This window comes from Lolium rigidum, chromosome 1 (assembly GCF_022539505.1).
Source record: "Lolium rigidum isolate FL_2022 chromosome 1, APGP_CSIRO_Lrig_0.1, whole genome shotgun sequence".
NCBI lineage: Eukaryota > Viridiplantae > Streptophyta > Magnoliopsida > Poales > Poaceae > Lolium > Lolium rigidum.
In genome coordinates, this window is record NC_061508.1 from 348,607,506 (window position 1) to 348,621,083 (window position 13,578).

The following is a 13,578-nucleotide window of genomic DNA, read 5'->3' on the forward strand; positions in this document are numbered from 1 at the left end:
TGTCGATGTATGTCGATGTATCACAATCTGGCTACAAGTCTTCCATCCTTATCATCAGGCACCTAATTATTTCGCCATCAATACTTGTTACATGCCATTTTCCGGTACACAATTAGATAATTGCTGCATTCCCTTCCATAATTACCTACCATGTTTCGTATAAACAAAATATCGCCGGTATAATATCTTTCCAGCACAATAAATTCGCGATAGATCTAGCGACGGCGGCGGCGCGGGCGAACACTCAACTCGCCTAGACCGCCCATTTCCCCTCATCTTTTTCCAACTGAAAGTTAGAACCTACATCCAAATTTCTCAAAACAAATTGCTAATGCACACAAACCCTCTAACAACCCTCGGAACCCAATGATCGGCCCAGAACTAAAAAGCCAAGAAAGCAAAACAGAAACACAGCAAATGAGGGGTTGGCAGGGCAGAAGAGAATGGAAACAAACGCAAAACCAAATGGAAAGGTCCCAAAATCCGGCATAGGAAATTCCAACGCCGGAAAATATATAAAACGCGGAGCAGAGAGAGTGGTGGGCAAAACAAACCGAAGCAAAGGCCAGGGTTTTTGAGTAGAACGCACCCTCCCTCTCCGCTCCCCACTCCTCCGTCCCCCAACAAATTCAACCCAGCCACCAGCCCACCGCCGCCGGGAGCCGCGCCGCCGGGATCCTCGACCCCTGCCCCGTGATCGCGCGCGCGCGGGGCGCCGCGGGGTGCTCGATTCGTGGCCCTAGCGGGGTAGATCCGGGCGGGGGTGGACCCGCGCCGCGGCGGCGGCGGGATGGCCGCCACCACCGGCGAGGAGGGCTCCACCGGCGGGGGCGGCGGTTACGAGAAGATGAAGCTGCTGTGCAGCCTGGGCGGCCGCATCCTGCCGCGGCCCGGGGACGGCACGCTGCGGTACGCCGGCGGCGACACCCGGATCGTGTCGGTCCCGCGCGGGGTGGCGCTGCCGGACCTGCTCGCGCGCCTCTCCGACGCCTACGGCGGCGCCACCGGCCCGCACTTCGCGGTCAAGTACCAGCTCCCCGACGAGGGCCTCGACGCGCTCATCTCCGTCTCCTCCCCCGAGGATCTCGACAACATGGTCGAGGAGTACGACAAGCTGGCCGTCGCCAGCCCCAAGCTGCGCGTCTTCATCTTCCCCGTCTTCGACGCCGCCGCCGGCGGGGACGACGAGGCCGCCGGGTTCGACGCCGGGCTCAGGTACCTCGAGGCCGTCAACGGCATTGTGCGCAAGGACAGCATCGCCAGCCTCTCCTCCACGCAGTGCTCCGATGCCGGCGCCGCCACCCCTGCTGCTACTCCAACTCCTGCCGCGCCGCCTTCCCCGTCCCCCGTCTCCCCCACATCCACCTGCTCCTACGACGCCGCGAGATCGGCTTTTACCGCCGCACCTCCACCACCGCAGCAGCAGCAGCCGCTCGTCGACGTCTTCAGCAATGCCGCTCCCGCGCCTGCCCCCCTCAAGCAGCCGCAGCCGCAGGAGACCGCGCCTGCCCCACAGCCAACCCCGCATCCGCAGCCGCATCCGGAGGCGGCGAGGTACAGGCAGCCGCTCTCGCAGCTGCCACCGCTGCCACCCGTGTTCATGAACGAAGCTATGCAGGGTATGAACCAGCCGCCGCCAGACAATGCGACCTGGTTCCAGGACTGCAATATGTGCGTCAAGGCCCTGCCTCACGCTCACTCTGACCCAGTCATGAATGACTATGCTAGCGATGTGCACGGCGGGGCTGCGCCTGAGCCGATGCCTGTGTTCATGAGCCTGCGGCCTGAAGATGTGGCGAGGATCATGATGGCGGAGCGGCAAGTGCCCGCTCAAATGGGGGCTTATGGCTACACACATATGCATCCTGTGCAGCATGGCGTTACCAACCCGCTGCCCGTCGATCCAGCTAGCTTTCATCAGCACGTCTATGTGCAGCAGCAGCAGCAGCAACATCAGCAGCAGTTACAACAGCAGCAGCAGCAACATCAGCAGCAGCAGTTACAACAACAACAGCAGCAGCAGCAATTGCCACCACAGCAGCAAGTGCCGTCGACTTATGGAGGATTTACCCATGTCCCTGTGATGGCTAATGAGATGGTCTCTCCGAATTCCGCCCATTCTGATATGGCGAGCTCTCACCAACAATCTATGCTGCATCAACTGCCTTCAGTCCATGGAATGGCGCAGTACTTAGTGAGGCCAAGCAATAATCCCACTAATCCGCTGGAAGGCGAAGGCAGTTTAAGTGGCAATTCGAGGCACCGTGAGGATGGGCAGGTCCTTCGTGATAACATGCCGCCAGTGGCACCTGTGGCTGTGCCAAGCTATATGGTGAATGTGGACAGGATGATGGATTCACTGCGGGTGAGCCCCAACGAGTCCCGCTCGCCTGAGCAAAGGATGTATGCTGAGAATGGTTTACCCCAGAATGCAACACCAGAGTACCTTCAGAGCAACACCAATACCTTTTTTGATGTCAATGAACCAAAGGTAGCCCCTCCAACTGAACCAGTTCCACTACCTTCTGTGGCCAGTCCTTATATGCAGAATGTCCAGCATCCCAATGTTAGCCATATGCCACATATGGTGAGCATCGGCGGACCGTACCCCAGCTATGTCGCCGCTACAATTGGGCATGGGGGTCTGCCTCCTTCAGCTTATGGTGTTGATCTTGCGTATGCAAAAGCCACTGTTAACCCGATAAGTGAGCAGAAGGATCTTTTGCCTGAAGTTTATCACAGGGAAGCTCCACATGAATCCGTTCCTCCTTCAAATGTTAATGCTCAGGTACCATTACCGACACCAGCATTGACAAATCATGCTCCAAATGTCGAGCAACTCCAGGAGTCTAGTTTATCAGGCCAACAGTTCAACAATGCGCACGCACTTCCACCAAGACCTAAGAGGGTACCAAGCAGGGAGAACATCAGCTCAAAGGATACTCATTCCCAAAATTCGTTGTTAAATTGCAAAGGGCCAGATTTGAATATCCCAGCGGAGGAACAATCATATCACAAAGACGCACATGCTGAACAAGCTCGGTTTGTTAAAGGTTTGATGCTTAACCATACTTCCAACTGTATCTTGCTAGTATGTGGTACTTAATGAGTTATAAGTTGTGAATTCTTATTCCTTTCTTTCATGAATGCAGGCGATGGTATCACTAATCCAGACTTACTGGGTATCGAGGATGGTCTTGCTGCATTTGAGCCTCCCCCTCCTTTGCTGAATGAAGGGGTTGCGGCTGTCACTAATAAAGTAGATGGGCAAGCTCACACCAATGAGGTTAAGATGTGATTCCTTAGAAGTTCATAGATGCCCTGATTTATGTCATCTTTAATGCTAAACAAGATAAATGTGCAGGCTACGAAGAGCAAACCAGGAGATTGGACTTCAGGTCTACCAGTAGATGAGCATGGACGCCTGCAGGTTACAATCAGGAAACATGTCTTATTCCTCATGCACATCTTACATATGAAGCAAAATATTTACCAACCACATGTTCATATTTCAGATTATAAAGAATGATGACCTCGAAGAGCTCCAAGAACTTGGTTCTGGCACTTTTGGAACTGTATATCATGGTAAATGGAGGGGCTCCGATGTTGCAATAAAAAGAATCAATGATAGATGCTTTGCTGGGAAGCCATCTGAGCAAGAAAAAATGGTATAGTTCTTAATTCATATTTGAGATTTTTTAAAATTTGCTTGTGCTTGTCCTTATACTGAAAGGTCCTCAATATTTGCAGCGGCATGACTTCTGGAATGAAGCATCTAACCTTGCAGATCTACACCACCCCAATGTCGTGGCCTTTTATGGTGTTGTTCTAGATGGACCTGGGGGATCCATCGCCACAGTTACAGAATACATGGTTAATGGCTCACTTAGGACGGCATTGCTGAAAAATTCCAAGTATGTTCACTGTTTATATGTCTAGTACTCTAGCATACCTTTTGTAAGTATATAGCAGAAGGGATTAAAATTCTCTGCATGTGCAGGAGCCTCGATCGACGGAAGAGACTAATTATTGCCATGGATACAGCTTTTGGAATGGAGTACTTGCATAACAAAAACATAGTGCACTTTGACCTGAAAAGTGACAATTTACTTGTTAATTTAAGGGATCCTCAACGCCCAATATGCAAGGTAAGAAGCACAATTCTTCCGTTTCTATTCTACTGTTGGCTTGTTGCACTACATTGCTAGACTATTGTTTCTTCTCTTAGGTATTCTATATATACTTGATGCTGTGCAATCGATCCTATATCAACTTCCCAAATTTGACACCACCTAGTGATAATTTTTAGCATCATACCTATACTTGCAGTCTGTTCTTTAGTTTGGAACACAGTGTTTGTTGTGATAATCATATGGACATTTGGTTCTGCTGCTAGATAATTGCTGATAGAACTGGAGTTTCATTTGTGCCAGAATGTGCTTGTGCTTAGGTAATTGGTGAGTTGCATCTTAAAACAGACACCTTTGATTTAGATTTAGCTGGAGATTAGTATAGCTAAACTTAAGATACCTTTACTTGACACTGGAAGGAACATAGGGTATGTATATCTGGATGATGGAGCCGCTGTTCTCTTGGTAATACAAGGCTATAGAATATGAAATGGACACAAGTATATAGTACCTCTGTTCCGATTTAATTTACACCGGACATCACATACCTGCATGCTAGCGTGGCCACCACTCCTCGTCGATTTAATCGGAAAGGAAGGAGTAAAACTACTATCTGATAACTCTTATCTCATATAGGAAGTACTTGTTTGCCATCTGAATATTGTCTTCTCTTACTGGATCGTCTAAATGTTAATGCCACGTTATCTATAGGATAAGTAAGGCTTGATGTTAATATTTTGCATTGTCACATGCAAATGCGATATTGCCTATGCGAACTGTCAACAAACTGTATCGACTCTTGTGAACAAATCGACTTTTAATCGTTTAGGTTAACACCATTCCTTTTTCTATATATTTGTAATGGTTTTCTTGGATGATGCAGGTCGGTGATCTTGGGCTTTCGAAAGTTAAGTGTCAGACCCTCATCTCTGGTGGTGTGAGGGGAACGCTTCCATGGATGGCCCCGGAACTTCTGAATGGAAGTAGCAGCTTGGTTTCTGAAAAGGTCTGCTAATCGATTTATATTGCTTCTGTCTCTGTACATTTGGATAGCTATATATAATCCAGGTTCATGTATAACTCACACATTAATGTTGACATGTTTCCTCAGGTTGACGTCTTCTCTTTTGGGATTGTTCTGTGGGAACTCCTCACAGGAGAGGAACCGTATGCAGATTTACATTATGGTGTTATTATTGGTGGGTACAAATCAGCCATGATGTAAACCATATGTGCAATAGATAGTCAAGGTCTGATGCAAACTGTTCTTTTGTTGTCAGGTGGCATTGTGAGCAACACTCTGCGGCCGCAGGTGCCCGAGTCATGCGACCCAGAGTGGAGATCACTGATGGAGCAGTGCTGGGCGACAGAACCGTCGGAACGGCCAAGCTTTACCCAGGTTGCTGTCAGGTTGCGCGCCATGGCCGCATCCCAGAAGGTGCAGTCCTAGTAGCGGCATCCGTCGTCGACAAGCTCTTCCCATATTCGCGTATCTAGGAAAAAAGAAATCCGGTGCTGATATATATGGCTTCATTGCGTCGTCCCCTCCCTAGGATCTATCTGTTCATACCCCTTCATTGTTTCATATCTTGTAATCATAAGTTCATCGCCAGCCCCCGCCTGTGTCTAGAAGAAGCATCGTGATGGAGACCCCCGTATTCTTTCATTTATACCCCTTTGGCTTTAGAGGCGCGCTTCAATAAGCTTAGGTCTATTGTCGGTTATAGAGAGTCCATATTTATATTTTTCCTTCTTCCTTTATTTGTCCCCTCCCCCCTTCTCTGGGTAATAATCCAGGTGTTTGGAAGTCGTTGTCGGTCTGTCTGGTCGGTCTGGATGTGGAACTGGTTTGTATCTGGGTGGTAATACAAGTTTTGGGAGACTGAGAGTGAGGTCCATGCTTGTAACAAGCTCTGCTTGTGTTTTTTGTGTGTTCCTGGTGATGTTAATGTATACCGAATGGTTCAGTGTCCTTGTAAAAAAAGATACCAGTTTATTTGATTCCCCTGTCAGGCTATTTTATCATTCAGTTTTTCTCATGAGTTTATTGTTATATGTCTTCACATTTGAGAACGATGCTGTTTTTGGGCACCAGTGTGCGCCTGATCAATTGTTCAGATGAATCAATCTGCCCTTCTGTACATTGGTGAAGCTGCTGCATTGATCCTCGGAATCAAGTCGGACATGGGATGAAGCGAAGATGGAGATGTGGAGTCAGCGGCCCATGCGGAGAGCACGTCGACGAAGCTAGCGTGTTCACGGTTTGGACGGGATGCGCATGTGGCGTGCCTGCCGACGGCGACCCGTGATGGCCGGCTCGTTCGGCGTATCCAACGTGACCTGACCTCCGCCTCGGGGCACGCACGCACAGTCGCACACGCCGAATCCCGATCCCGAGTGCCCAGTGCCAAACTGCCAATGCAACTGCCACGCGCTCGATCCAGCCTCGCGAGTCGGAGCACATCGTGGTGGCAGTTGTACTAGTAGTGGACTGTGGACTGGTACTATCGCAGCTCGCGTGGGTCGGTCTCGATCGTGATCCCCAGAAAACGGGCGTGACATGACCGGCGTCTCGCTCTCGCCGCACGGTTAGGCGCGCCTCCCCCGCCAAGATCAGGGGACCGATTTCATTCCCCCTGATTTGCAGACACTTTCTCGGCCTTTTCCTGTTCATGCATCCCAAAAGAAAAGATCTGATCACATCCTACCCAGACGGCAATCCGTTAACAAGCGAAACTCAAGTCTAGCAGTTCTGTTACATGGCAAAGTGTGATGGCACGTCTAGGAACTTTTAATAGAGGTTGTATTTGGAGAATTTGAGATGGATTACAAGTTAACAGATGGGAGGACGCTTGGATCCTACTAGTCCTGCAAGTAAATTGGCAACTCCACGAGGCAATATTTTTACTCCCTCCGATTCATACCACATGCCACTAGTATAGATGTACCGAAAACTAAAATACGGATCGGAAGCGGCTGACCTTATATTGATCCAATAACAGGAATGTGTGACGAAGAACTTCTCCGAAGCCTCTTTGGGATGTTGATGTTACTCGAGTTATGGAGATCCCTATTGCACCTCCTGGTGTGGACGACTTCATAGTTCATAGCATGGCATCATACACATAATGGCATCTTTACGGTTCGACCGGCCTATCATGTTGAGTGGGATCATGGTTTTGGTCGGAATGGAAGAAGAGCTTTAGGAGTGGGAAGCCCGGTTTGGAAAAAATGTGGAAGCTAAATATTGCACCAGAAGTTAAATTTCCGGGTGGAGAGCTCTTCATGGTCTTATTCCATGTTTGGGAATTTTGGCAAATAGACACGTAGCAACTAATAGTGGTTGTCCGGTTTGTTTAGTTGGTTGTGAAGACATTATGCACACTCTATTTTACATGTTTTCGTGCTAAGCAAATCTGGGAAAAGCTGGGGGTTCCGTCCGTGATAGATGAGGCAACAAGTATTGATAGAGCGGGAGCCGTGGCGCTGGAGCATATAAATTGCACAAATGGAACCTGGGACCCTCTAGGTGGTATCGGTTTGCCAAAGATCAGGTAAAACCACTTGGCGGGATAAGCAGGGAAGAAAGAAGCCTTCTCCGAAGAAGTAATGACCGGATACTCACCAACCTTGTCAACAAGAAAAGAATTTATATTTATTCCGATCAAACTTCCTCCCTAGTAACCTGGAAGTTCTTCTCAGATACAAGGAAATGATTCAGTTCTAGAGCCAAAGATCGTAGTTCTCGAACGAGCACTCGAAAAGATTCTGGAGGATCCTCGTGATTAGGTATTCTTTTTCCCCAGATCGTAGCATTAAGTATTTCTTGGCGAGCTATAAAATGGTCAGATTTATAAGTAAGTATCTCTTGTAAAATATGAGCAACACCAAATCCTTCTAAAGCCCAAACTTCCATTTCTCCTCCTGATGGCGATGCCACCAAGCACCAGCTCCACCCTGAAGCTTAAATGCCACTAACATGAGCCTAGTACATTTGGTGGGAGCGACGGCAGCTTACCCATGGCGAGGAGGTTCAACCACCCCAGTGATCGACTTTATCTATCGGAGTGTTGGCAACAAATTACTGGCAAGCCATGAATAATCCAATTCAACGCAGGCCTGTATCTTCGACGTGTCCAATCGAAGGTGAGGTGAAAATAAATGTTGACACAGCTTATAGTGTTGATGTAAGCCTGCCGTATGTGGCGGATGCGGAAGCGTATGCGTTGCGTGATGGGCGCTACTTCTTGCTCAGCACTTGGGATGCAGCCGTTTTACCATCCAATCTGATAACACTATAGTGGTGGAGACGATGACAGAGGGAGGCTTCTCGGCTGTGCAGCAGCAATATTTTATTATCGCAATATTTTGGCATCGGCTTTTGCAAAAGTTAAGTTATGACTTATGAATACTGCCCAAAAGATGCAAATGTGGTGGCGCATGAACGTGCTAAACTTAGTTTTCAGTCTTCCGATTCCTGTATCTGGGATGATGAACCTTCAACTTTATCATCAATGAAGTGCACAGCAGAGTCCCGCTGTTTCCCTCAAAAAAACAAAAAGGTCGATCATTGCAAACTGAATTTGCACGTTTACACCTACCACTATGCATATGCAACACCTAGGTCCTCTTTGCAGGTGTGATGTTTTGTGTCAGCTCAGGATTTTCTCCTGACAATAGAACTGCTACATCATCATAGCAGCGAGAAAGAACAGACGAAGAGATGGGCCGAGAGGTGCACCGACAGGGACGCTGCATCATGGCCAATATACACGTATAAATATATGCAAGTATACAACACCACACAGATCACACACCATTACCATCCCACGATTCACTTCACAAAACATCACAAAGTAGCGGCCTAAAAATACAACATCACGGAACAAAACCGTATACACTCAGATTTGTCCTGCGACACCAAAGACGCAGCACAGCACAACAGCCACAAACGCTCACCGAGCAGCACCAAGAGGTGAAAGCTGCTTTCAGGTAAGACACTACCATAACACACGGTTAATCACAACATTACATGTTTACTTTTTTTTTGGGGGGTACAGATGTTGGGTCCAGGAGACGCCACGTCGAAATGCTCGTCGCTGGAGCAATAAATATATCAACCCATTCTCCACGATGGAAATGTTAATTTACACATGCGTGTTCTTCTCCAACCGTGTCCTACCAAGACTGCTCGGCATTGCCATCACCTGCATTGTTTCTATTTTCAAGAATAAGCATGGCAGAAACGGAGACCAACAAGGTATCAACCATGTAGTACATTAGAAATTTAACAGCCGGTTGTCATGAAACCATACCTTTTTCTCTTGCTCTTGTCTGATGAGGATGAGGTGGGGTTGCTGTGCCAGTTGCGCTTGCGTTGGTTGATGAACCAATTGTTGATCTGCTTCAGTTGCAGCCCTGTTTCCTGCACCAGGCGGGCCTTGTCCTCCTCCTAAGCAAGTAAGCGGAGAGGATCATCAGTAGCGGAACAGAGGTGTGCAGGTTAAAAGGGCGATGATGGTGCCTGTGAGCTGTCACTTACAGTCGGGTATGGCCATTTTGCATGAGCTTGCCACCAGGCTTTCAGAGTAGACGCTGTGTCTCCTGGGAGTTTTCCGGCCCTTCGCTTGCGAAGTATCTCTTCCCTAATGTCCACAAGCTTTTCTCTGTACCCCTGGAAGTCAGGAATTTTGGTTATAGTTAAGACAACAACATGGTGACAACCGAAAAAACTGGGAGGCAGTAATTTTACCTGTTTAAGCTCGTGCTTCAGCTCCTGCCTTACACGCTCAACCAATGATCTCTCACCCTCGGTTAGCATTCCAAAGCCCATACCATCTGACACATCATTTCCCTCATACATGTTGCTCTCACTGTCGACCGGATTGTCTTCATCATCAGACATAGTTGCCCCGGTGCCTTCACCAGGAGATGCCCCTACAGGAAAAATCGGTATTAGCACAACTTAGAATTGGCCAATCTCCAACTTATCTGGGTAAAATTATAACCTATCCAGGCTTAAACTTGCTCTAGGTATATCATTATAACTTCTCCTGACACAACACTCAATATTATTATCTTCAGGCACATTTCCATGTTCAAACATATGCATCTCAGTCGCAAACTGATGCAAACTGATTGATTATTACACATTCAAACAAATCATGCAAAATGGTAATGCCCATAAAAATATTGAGAATCACTCCCTCGCTGTGACATCAGTTAAGTGTGTGTACGCATATTGGCATGGTTTTCTCATGCGTACGTGCTTCTTGATGCCCAGTCAGAATGGTGGCAAATGTTGGCTAAATATTATGCCTTAGCAGGGTTAACCACTAGAAATTTAAGTATAATATAATAGTAGGCAAGCTCCCTGTAAATTTAAGTATAATACAAACCCACTAGAAATTTTTGAAGCTGTCAGTGTGATTTCATAACCATAAAGTGTTCTTTGATATGTAAAACTTCTTTGCACAAGGGAAGGGACTTCTTTACGTAACTGAACGAGTTACTGTTCTTTTTCCAATTTTTGTAATGAAAATCGATATGCCTTAGCAGGGTTAAAGAAACAATTGAGGCAACCTCCCAGTAAATAAAAGTACAATACAAGTCCACTAGAAATTTTTGTAGCTCTGTCAGTGTCGCTTCATAACCATGAAGAATTCTTTGATATGTAAAAGCTCTTTGCACTAGGGAAAGGGGCATCTTTTTCTAACCAAACAAGTGATTGTTTCTTCCAATTTTCATGATGAAACTCAATATTACTACTCCTACTAACTGTTGTTGTCTGTTTTTTACTTCTTTTTCTGACAAACAACATGAAGTACCTCCCATTATGTGAAGGTTCCGAATTATATGTTTCATAAATGTTCTCTGTGGAATTTTATTGCACTAGACATAGTAAGGGAAACTTTATCAGGACAACTTAGGTAAGGTAATGATCATAATGTACTGTCAGTTCAGTTGCATGGTTGGTACAACACAAGGTTCATGGACAACTGCCAATTACACCAAAGACCGAACTGAAATCTCAATAGGCATAGCTTTAAATTCAGGTTTAAGAACTTTGGTTTGTAACTCTTGTATCTAACAAAACATAATAAGGAACCGGTACTGCTATAAAGGTGGACCTAATTTGCAATTTGTGTATGTCCTAAGGCTTCCAAGGGTGCGGATTATGACTTATATTCTCTATCAGAGCATGCATCAGTAGAGGAAAAAAGGTCAACTAAATTGAGCTCTTTCTAGTTGAGTCTCTTAGTAATGAACTATTTTTTGTGGGCTGTGTCAGTGTGCACTCAGCTGGGTGAAGAGGGCGGAAGCAACAAAACTCTTCTTTATATTTTATTATTAATTATGCTGTGACCGAGATCCCATAAAACGGTGCCCCCCTAACTCTAGCATGATACTTAATGTGACCACGAGTTAGCGTAAAACTGTGAATTAAGAAGCATGTATGGTACAGACTGTAAAATCCTCTTCCTAGAGATCATAAGAAGCGCCACTGCCACCTACCTGTAAGGCTCTGCAAAGTTTGCTCGAGCTCCCAGCAAGCCATCACCGCCTCCATGGCATGAACGCGCACGTGCTGCTGGAGCTGTTCCTTGAACGAACAGAGCAGCAGCACGTAATGTGTCTGCAAAAAACGCAAAACAAATTTTTTTTAGAACATAGAGAAGACAGGGAGAACAATACGATGGTATCTAAGGAGGATCGTCGTTTCCAAGCGAAAGACAACGGAGCTATATTAGATAATCAAATGGACAGTTGTATTGTAGTGGATTAAAAAAACAAGGTAGCTGCTCATAATAAATCGTAACCGTATGAACCGGAAATTATTTTCAAGTAGGAGGGATAACCAAGTTCTGTTCTGAATTAGCAGCTTCAGTTATGTAGGTTATTTTAGTGCGCTGCTACTAATTCCGTAATCTCTTGTGTGACTATTATAACCGGTTCCTAAGTCAAATTCCAATCCGAACATGCGAAATTTGTTAGCGACCCCGCTCCAAATCCATCCCCAAATTACCACACCACACGGTGTTCCTAAATCGTAACATGGCAATCGCAGAACCCACGCGGGGGGGAAATTCGTTCGGACCACAGAAGCACTGACGGAACCTAGAAACGCGGCGAAGAATTTAACAGGGCGCGCGCGCGCGGGGGCGGGCGGGCGAGGTGTGTGTGTGGGCGCTCACCATGAAGAGGTCGAGCTCCTCGCCTCCCGCGGGCGCGCCGGCGGGGTGGGGCAAGGGCGGGGGCGCGCGCGCGGCAATCTGCGCGTCGATGCGGGGCAGCTGGTCGACGGGCGTGGCGACGCGGAGGCAGGCGACGTGCGCCTCCAGGAGCCGCTCGTACAGCGGGTGCGCCTCGATGGCCGCCTTCTCCCGCTCCCACCCGCCGCCTCCCGCGCCGCCAACCGGCGCGAAGCTAGGGTTCCCCGCCGCCGCCGCCGCCGCCGCCGCCGCCGCCGCAGACGCGGGGTCCATCCCCAGCGCGTGGTCCTGGTGGTAGTGGTACGCCATGGCCGGTCGGTCGATCACCCCGCGGGCAGGGCGGGGCGCGCCGGCGGCGGGGACGAGGGTGGGCGCGCGCGGGCGGGGCAGGTCGGTCGCTGCGCACGCTTCGAAATTGGAGTGGTGCCGCCTCTGTCTGACCTCTCTCTCTCTCGGAGAGTTAAGAGGAGGATGGGTGCAGCTAGCAGAGAGCAGTGGGGAGGTAGGGGACCGCTGGCGCGGGGTAGAGGAACGACAGCCATATGTATTCGGTGCTGGCACGTGACACATACTGCTTGCGAGAGCGAGTGAATTTCACACTTGGAAAAAGAAAATAATATATTTTTATTTATCATGAAAATATGTATTGTAGGAGAAAAAGTTGTGATTCGAGAAATTGTGCGGCGGGGAGCGTAGGCTCGGGCGTCGTCGATATGGTTGTTTGGTGATCATGGCGATGTGGAAATGACGGGGAGGGGCTCGCCGGGGTCGGTTCGGCAGGTGGACGATGTCGAGATATTCGAACTTAGAGAGATGTTGAGGTAGAATCGACGATGAGGATGATAAGGGTAGGCATGAAGAGGTTGGTGCTGGCAAATCTGGCAGTGGAGCACGAGGAAGATCAGGGCAAACGATGGTGGAAGGCCTTGTCGAGAAGGTGAGTCGAGGAGGTGGAGCAAGAGAAGGGTGAGTATGTGATAAGGGTGATGCGACGGAGTGGACTAGAGGGACAGAGTGATCGCTCGATGGATAGAATACAAATGATCATACCCCCATTTGCTTTTCTCTTGGAACTCTGTATGTTTTCGTTATCCTCCTGGTAATGAAAATCGATCCACGAGTGGATGGCCCGTTCAAATAATTTGAGCGAGTCTCACGTGGATAACATATATCATACCTTTGTACTACTAAAGACAAATCAAATAGAAAAACATAAAACAATGATGCGTCAATTT

At 48.0% G+C, this 13,578-nt stretch overlaps 2 protein-coding genes across 3 annotated transcripts; one reads left to right on the forward strand and one right to left on the reverse strand.

Moving 5' to 3' along the window:
- The first annotated feature begins 615 nt into the window (after positions 1-615).
- Positions 616-6,169, forward strand: LOC124701456 (histone-lysine N-methyltransferase 2D-like). The gene is made up of 9 exons (XM_047233521.1): positions 616-3,053; positions 3,153-3,286; positions 3,365-3,430; positions 3,516-3,668; positions 3,751-3,914; positions 4,001-4,148; positions 5,014-5,136; positions 5,242-5,329; positions 5,411-6,169. The coding sequence occupies exons 1-9, from the start codon at positions 791-793 to the stop codon at positions 5,578-5,580; spliced, it is 3,309 nt and encodes a 1,102-aa protein (XP_047089477.1). The 5' UTR covers positions 616-790; the 3' UTR covers positions 5,581-6,169.
- Positions 6,170-8,937: 2,768 nt separating this feature from the next.
- On the reverse strand, positions 8,938-12,652 carry LOC124701466 (homeobox protein knotted-1-like 11). Of its 2 annotated transcripts, none has more exons than XM_047233540.1 (6): positions 12,326-12,652; positions 11,646-11,766; positions 9,883-10,067; positions 9,673-9,804; positions 9,446-9,582; positions 8,938-9,337 (listed from the first exon to the last, which is right to left on the reverse strand). In XM_047233540.1, exons 1-6 carry the CDS (start codon positions 12,650-12,652, stop codon positions 9,334-9,336), a joined length of 906 nt encoding a protein of 301 aa, XP_047089496.1. In that variant the 3' UTR covers positions 8,938-9,333. The 2 variants fall into 2 exon arrangements, with proteins under 2 accessions (XP_047089496.1, XP_047089489.1); XM_047233533.1 differs by having other exon boundaries at positions 8,938-9,348.
- Between the last annotated feature and the right edge of the window lie 926 nt (positions 12,653-13,578).